Source organism: Orcinus orca, chromosome 11 (genome assembly GCF_937001465.1).
Source record: "Orcinus orca chromosome 11, mOrcOrc1.1, whole genome shotgun sequence".
Classification (NCBI taxonomy): domain Eukaryota; kingdom Metazoa; phylum Chordata; class Mammalia; order Artiodactyla; family Delphinidae; genus Orcinus; species Orcinus orca.
In genome coordinates this window covers 40,322,358-40,329,735 of record NC_064569.1, presented here as the reverse complement: position 1 = coordinate 40,329,735, position 7,378 = coordinate 40,322,358, and the positions used below count along the sequence as shown (strand labels likewise).

The 7,378-nt window shown below is 45.4% G+C and overlaps 1 protein-coding gene across 2 annotated transcripts; it reads right to left on the bottom strand.

Annotated features, from left to right (window-relative positions):
• Positions 1 to 2,633: 2,633 nt before the first annotated feature.
• On the bottom strand, positions 2,634 to 7,351 carry LOC101283419 (cytochrome c oxidase assembly protein COX14). 2 transcript variants are annotated; one of them, XM_004274341.4, is made up of 2 exons: positions 7,180 to 7,351; positions 2,634 to 3,043 (listed from the first exon to the last, which is right to left on the bottom strand). In XM_004274341.4, the coding sequence occupies exon 2, from the start codon at positions 3,033 to 3,035 to the stop codon at positions 2,862 to 2,864; it is 174 nt and encodes a 57-aa protein (XP_004274389.1). In that variant the 5' UTR covers positions 3,036 to 3,043; positions 7,180 to 7,351; the 3' UTR covers positions 2,634 to 2,861. The 2 variants fall into 2 exon arrangements, with proteins under 2 accessions (XP_004274389.1, XP_049550096.1); XM_049694139.1 differs by lacking the exon at positions 7,180 to 7,351 and adding an exon at positions 3,717 to 7,128.
• Between the last annotated feature and the right edge of the window lie 27 nt (positions 7,352 to 7,378).

Below are 7,378 nucleotides of genomic sequence, written 5' to 3'. Positions count from 1 at the left end.
CCACTACTTGTGAATGATTGAGCCCTTAACCTGTGGTGTCTGCGCTAACTCCACGTAGCTTAGTGGCAGAACTGAACTGCAGGACATAGTTGGTGTCTGGAGAGTTGGAGAATTGTTTGGTGTGGGAAAAACATATTTGGTGGTAGAAGTGTTGTGAGTAGAGGAAACAGTTTCCATTTAAGACCCCCCCTCTGCCCTCTTCCACCTCACCTCATCCCCAATGTAACGACTACTATTGTCCTTTCAATCTATTTTTTATACTTTTATAATCACATATGTATCCATAACAACATAGAATATGAATTTCCCCATGGGTTTGTGATGTATCCTCTATCATATTCAATTTCTCACAGATACACTGATCTGTGTCTGAGTTTATTATTCTGTGCCATTGATCTATTTGTCTGCTCCTGCACTAGTACCACAACATTTAGATTACTATTAGCTTTCTACTATGTCTTGATATCTGGTAACCCCAACCCATCTTCTTTGTTTCTTTTCAAAACTGTCTTAGATACCTGTGCTTTTAAAGATTTTTTTAGAGAAAAAGTGGTGTCTTCTATAGATACTTGGCCCAGCATGGGAGCGTGAAGAGTCAGAGAAACCTTTTAGGAAAAAGAGGATAGAAAGGATGTTCCATTTAGAGAGAAAGAACAGGCATGGAGACAAGAAACAACGTGCAACCACACAGGTCATTTGATTTTACTAGAACACAAAGGGTGAGGTAGGAACATAAGGTGGGTCAAGACTTAAGGACCTCATACACCATACCAAGGAGTCTGGACTGGACCTTATAGGTCAGGGATTCTTAACCTATTGTCTGTGGTTGAGCTTCAGAGGGGATCCAAAGCAGAATGCCATAATCGAATCTGTTCCAAATAGATGTCTCTGACAGCAATGTGGCAAATATGAGGTCAAGATTGGAACTAAGACCCCTAAAAGGCTCCTGCAAAAGTATAAGCAAGAAATGACAAGGGTAGAACTGACTGAATGGATGTTTAAATGGTAGAAATTAATAAGACAGTTACTTGGTTGGGAGTAGGGTACAGAGAATAGTGTAATGAGACTCCCATAATCCTGACTTAAATGATAGTGAAAATAAGGGGAAAAAAACAAGTAGGTCCGGGAGATATGAAGGAATGCTGTTAGTCGTGGACAAGTTAGAGAGGACTATAGGATTTGAGTGGATATAGCAAGCAACTGGATATATCTGAAGCTCCAAAGGTGAACCTGGAAGATACAAATGTGGAGGTCAGCAGCAGGTGTTAATAGCTGACAGGTACCGGAGTATTAATATGAATTGTCTCATTTAATCTCAGACCAATCTTCTAACTTAGAAACTACCACTTAAGCAAGTTTATGTACTGCAAAGAAGGAAGAGGGTGAGTTAGATAACTAATGGAGCAAGGTCTGGGGTTGAGATGGGTAAGGCTGGAGGCAGGGCAGCAGTTCGGATGCTCAGCTGTGGGCACAGGCTGGACAGGGAAGCAGTTTAGATCAAAAAGGGGGTGAAAGATTGGAAGGAAAAAAAGGAATCCAAAGATTTGAAGTATTCAAGTTCTCGAATACAGTGAAAATGAGAATATAAGAAAGCTCCTCAAAAAGGACTGATTTTACACTGTTTGAAAGTGGCACTGGGGAGCTGAGAGCATGGTCACTTTACTGTCTGTACAGGCAAATGAGAAAGCAGAGAAGGCAGTGGAGTCCCTGGTTAACACATCAAGAGAGGATGGGAGTAAATGAGTTGAGGATATAGGAATGCTGAGTTTTTAAATCATGGAAGAGGGCCTTCAGGTGAAAGGTTTAGGAATGGGGGACAAAGGTCAGAGCAGTATGTACATGAGAGAGGACAGGTGTCCAAAGGGGTTGATATTTTGGGCGATCACCAAGAATGATGTGAACAAGCAAGCCTCAAAGCTCAAAATGAAATGGTGGTGGGACTTCCCTGGCAGTCTAGTGGTTAAGACTCTGGGCTTCCACTGCAGGGGGCACGGGTTCAAACTAAGATTCCACATGCCGCATGGCCAAAAAAAAAAATGATGGCAAGAATCTCTCTTCATAGTTGGATTTTACCTTGAATGCATCGTTTTCTTTCAAATCCTCTTCACAACTCTGCAGTCAGACCTGCAGGTAGATTCTTGTGCAGTGGCACAGTGAGAAATCAACCCTGATGCTAATACTATACCCACTATGCTTAAGGAGATGGACTGCATTACTGTAGGCTGCCCAAAAGCCCTTCACATTTTAAGAACTATCCGCCTCCATTTTGTGCAATTTTAACAGCTGTTAAACAAGGGCCTCTGCCTCCTTGGCTCAGAAGTGCACATGTGGCCAAGCTGGCCAGAGAACTCCATTACCTGGACACAGTTTAATTGGTCCAGGAATGGTCACTGACCACAAAAGAGCTTTGGTCTTTACAGAGTCTTCTCAGGAGATTTATACAGATGCTGGGACAGTCTTTTCTCTGAGATCAGGAGAGCTGAGATTACTACTCCTAGAACTGTATATCCCCTACTTCATGGGTGCTAAGAGCTCAAGATATGGAAATCCAGTCTGTGACTAGAAAACTGGTAGTCAAGACCCCACCTCTGTAGTCCATACCCTGTTCAAGTAAACAAAAACACCAAGACACAGACATGGCAAAATATTTAATGTCTGTAGGTGTGCCTCACCCTCCCATTCCTGTTATGATTCAATAGCCTCTCCAAACTGACTGTACCAGAAAAAACATGGGCACTTTTTCCCAGCAGAGTTCGAAAACCATTAAGGCCCTGATCCTCTTGACTCAGAAATGATTGCAGGTGAGGTCTTTCCACAACATGCCTCAGGTCTCTCTGCTCAAGGAAAAAAGCCCCCCAGTTCTACGGGACTCCTGAGGTCTTCTGTTCTTCTGCAGCCTGGCGCTGGGAGCTGCGCCGCTGGAAATAGTGGTAGACTCGGGCACTGCAGAGGTAGCCCCCGTAAACAGTGAGGAGCATCATGGAGGTGGAGAAGGTCTTGTAGCCAATGTCGGCTAGTTGCTTGGCAGTTGGCATGTTGTCCCCTACAAAGACAGACTAGATTTAGACCCAAGGATAAGGCCTCATCTGCCCAGCCCACTTACCTGTTTAAGACCATTCTATAACTTCTCAGTTTGTCTGCACTCTATTCTGAATGGCCCCTAGACATATGCAGTCTTATACTGGAAGATATTGTTTGGGAAGTCTTAAGATTCAAAAGGGCAAATAAAGTCTGCATACGAGATACAGAAACACAGCTGGAACCAGGTGTATCTGAATGACATTACAGCTAACACCTGACCCTCCATGTTTATGGAAAGACATGACTGGTATGGACCACCCAGAAATGTTCTTAATTGGTATATTACTTTAGGCATACATCAGTTTTTCTGGCTAGTAGGGAATTTATTGAAGTAGCCAGAGATTAAACATTAGCAGTGAATTATTCTCTGTAGGAGGACCGAATGGGAGCCTTCTGGGCAATATCCAATTTGTTTTCCCATAAAACCATCTTATTTATGGTGCTCAGGTTCCCAGGTTAGTCTTCAAGCATCTGTTTAAGCCATAATATACTTGAAATAGTGCCAACAGTATGTTTATGTTATTTCAGTTAGACATAACCTTCTACAGCATTAATCTTGAATTCCAAACATAAAACCAAGAACCTATCCCAAGGGCTAAAATGAAACTTACTGTGTCCCCAGCAAATTAACTCACATTTGCATGAGATAAATTACTTCCAACTTAACTGTTCCCTGGACATTTCCCTGGACATTCTGAGCCAGGGAACAAGAGAAAGTTTAGAATGGGAATCTCTCATCTTGAACAAAACGTTCCTCAATTTGGGACTATGAATGTATATTCTCAGCCTCCTCTCTGTTGAGGGAATTAAAATTAAAAGACTGAAGTTAGTGAGAATAACTTCTTTCTTAAAAGTCAAGAATATGAAAGGAGAAAAGTTCAGGTTAGCTGGTTGAGGGGGTCAGGGGTAGGGTGTGACATCTAAGTGCTTCTCAGAGTAAGTCCCATGGGCTGAACACTGCCTTTGAGCCAGTCCCTGAGGGTAGATCCCACACTGAACTGAGGCACAGCTTCCTTGAATCATAATTCCAAGTGACTATTGAAAGTGACATTAAATAAGGTCAGAGGAAGAAAACCAAATGGCACAGGGACAAGATGAGAAAGGGTTGTATTCAGGTTATCTGGGGTTTGAAAGGACCCCAAGCTGTGAGACAGTAAGAAAACACACACGTGCCACGGAGCAACTAAGCCCGTGTGCCACAATTACTGAGCCTGCGCTCTAGAGCCCACGTGCCTAGAGCCCGTGCTCCGCAACAAGAAGCCCTCGCACCGCAACGAAGAGTAGCCCCTGCTCACGGCAACTAGAGAAAGCCCGGGTGCAGCAACGAAGAACCCCAACGCAGCCAAAAATAAATAAAATAAATTTATTTAAAAAAAAACAAACAAAAAGAACACACATATACACACAGAGCAGGACACTAAGGTAATAAACAAGCTCCCAGCAAAGAGACCTGCAGCCTTCAACCTCCCCCTCACTTATTCTTTCTCCTCCTATCCCCCATTACCCTGGCCAGATGCTAACCAGTTATAGGACCACCTCTTCTCAGGGCTGGAGGAAGAAGGACAGGACAGTACATCTTGCCTAGAAGACTGACAGATCTACTGACAGATGAAATTTTTCTAGAACCTCATTTTCCTCACTTGTCTAATCCAACCTGAGATTTCTCCTATTTTCAAATTAACAAAAACTTTTCACAGATCCTGAGCTAAGGCAGGGCAATGGAAAAACAGAAGACAGATGAAGTTATTCTAGAGGTAGAACAAGGCTTATTAACTGAATGGGCTAGGGCAAAGCTGAAAATATCTCCAAGTTAACAACTAAGGAAACTTTATGGAGTGGGATACTGCTAATAGAAGAAAGAAGAAACAGGTGTGTGTCACTATGTGTGTAGGGGGATGGTGGTGTCAATAAGCATCAGTCAAGAAGATCATGAACTGGACATGTTAAAGTTAAGATGCTCAATAAAGGGACTTCCCTGGTGGCGCAGTGGTTAAGAATCCGCCTGCCAATGCAGGGGACACGGGTTCCATCCCTGGTCCGGGAAGATCCCACATGTCGCAGAGCAACTAAGCCCGTGCGCCACAACTACTGAGCCTGCGCTCTAGAGCCCGCGAGCCACCACCACTGAGCCCCACGCGCCTAGAGCCCGTGCTCCGCAACAAGAGAAGCCACTGCAATGAGAAGCCCGCATACTGCAACGAAGAGAAGCCCCCGCTCTCTGCAACAAGAGAAAGCCCACGCGCAGCAACGAAGACCGAACGCAGCCCCCCTCCAAAAAAAAAACAAGAAAGAAAAGATGCTCAATACAATATTCATGTGATGATGTCTGTCAGGCACATGGATATGCAAATTTGGAACAAATCCTAGGAGAGAGGCTAGGCTACGGATACATATGGAAGTAACAAGTGTCACTGAAACAGACGATAAAACCCAAGAGAAAGAGGCCAAGGGAACGCCAGTTTGAAGAAAGAAAACAATTACGGAAAGAAAACAGGTAGGAAATTCCAGAAACATCTGGGATGCATTTTCATTTAACTACAACAGTGGTTGAAAATCACTGCTGTATCAAGTCACTACCACTGACAGAGGTATGCTGTATCTTTGGGTGTACTGGGCCAGAATAAAAATTGGGAAACACTACTGTAAAGTGCCATGAAAACTGGTCAGATGGGATCACTGGATGGGAACAGGTGACCAGATCACAGGTAAACCTAGGACAGAAGTCAATTTAATGCACTAAATTGGAACAGGCATTAAGTAAAAAGCATGGATTCTTAGCCAGAGCCCCAGCAGGCCCCATGAACCCCGTCCCGCGAGGTTCACGTGTCTGTGCATTTTTTCTAGGACGCAGAAAAACAGATTATTAGAAGGATCATAACTCCCTCTCACCCCAAAGATACGAATTGATATTCTTGTGATTTGCTGGTTAAGCGAACAGGAGTGATAGGGCAGCAGCCTGAAAAGGTAACAAGGTCAAGTAAATTCTACTTTTGTTTTGCTTATTGATAAGGAGATATGACTATGTTTTAGAGGAGAAGAAACGTGGCTAAACTGAGGATAAAAGTGAGGTGGATGGGATGGAACAAAATCTAGGATGGCCCAGGAAAAGATGAAATTAGAAGCCCAGGTAGAAGGATTAACCTTGGAAATGAAGAAAACTTTTGAGGTTAGCAGGAGAACATTCTCATCTGAGGGACATCCATTTTCTCAATAAAGCTCAAGGCTGGGTCTTTTATGGGGTTAGACTGAAGGTTTCAGAAAAACAGTTAAAAGAAAACAAGAACCATAATGGAAATGACATAGGGGTGCAATCTGCAAAAACCTTTTCAGATTGTGGCTCTTTTCTCTTTTTCTGCCCCCTAAACATGGGAGGACCTCAAGGCTCAGGTCTCTCCTCTGGAAAACTCATTTCCTCAAATGGATCCATCCACCTCAGCTTAGATTTACTCACTTATCTGTCTACCTTTTACTCGTGCTATAAAGGCTGCAGAGAATATGGCTTGTGTCTCAAAGGAGCTTATGGTCTGATGGGGATAAGCTATGCACCCAAAATTCTGTTAGACGAAGTGGAAGACGCCGGTGACCAGAAGAGAAGAGGCGTTTTGAGAGTTCAGAGACAAGGTGGAGGCTCAAGGAAAGTCAGGAGAAAGGTGGGGACGGGGGTGTGGGGGTTGGGCAGCTGTCGTTTTAGAAGGGTGGGCAGGATTTACACCGGTATAGAAGAGGGAGGGGGAGAGCATTCCAGGAACTGAAAGCAGCAAAGGAGCGGATCCAGTTAATCGATAAGCAGGAAGGGTGCCCGGGAAAGCTGCATTTCAGGGCGCAGCGGACTGCAAGACAAGGAAGGGTCAGAGCTACTGGAGTCAGAGCGTGGAGGGCCGAGATGCGCGGTGGCAGTCACCGTGTGACAGGAACCTACAGCCGCAAGGAGCTAGCTGGGCTGGAAGCGGCGCAGATCGCGGCACAGGGTACGCGGCAACCTCAAGGGCGCCGAAGCCCGAAGACTGGGCGTGGGAGGATGCGGAAAGCAAAGGCCGGCCCGAGCGGGCGCGCCTCTGCGGACAGGCGGCCCAGGCTCGGGCCTGGCAGACGCCGTACCTGGATGCTGCCGCTCCCTCCCTTCCGACCGAGGCCTCCTGCCTGCGCGACCTCCTAGCTCAGCCGGAAGCAGCACCCGGGTCCAGAAGAGTGAGGGTACCGCCCAGGGACAACCCTGAACGCTGAGGCGCTATTGGTGCGGAACGCCACCCTTTCTCGCACCCCCACGCTCCGCTAAAGCTCTAGGATTCCGCTCCCG

Bases quoted from the DNA above. Each gene is read 5' to 3' on its own strand.
- LOC101283419 (XM_004274341.4), bottom strand. From the start codon at position 3,035: ATGCCAACTGCCAAGCAACTAGCCGACATTGGCTACAAGACCTTCTCC.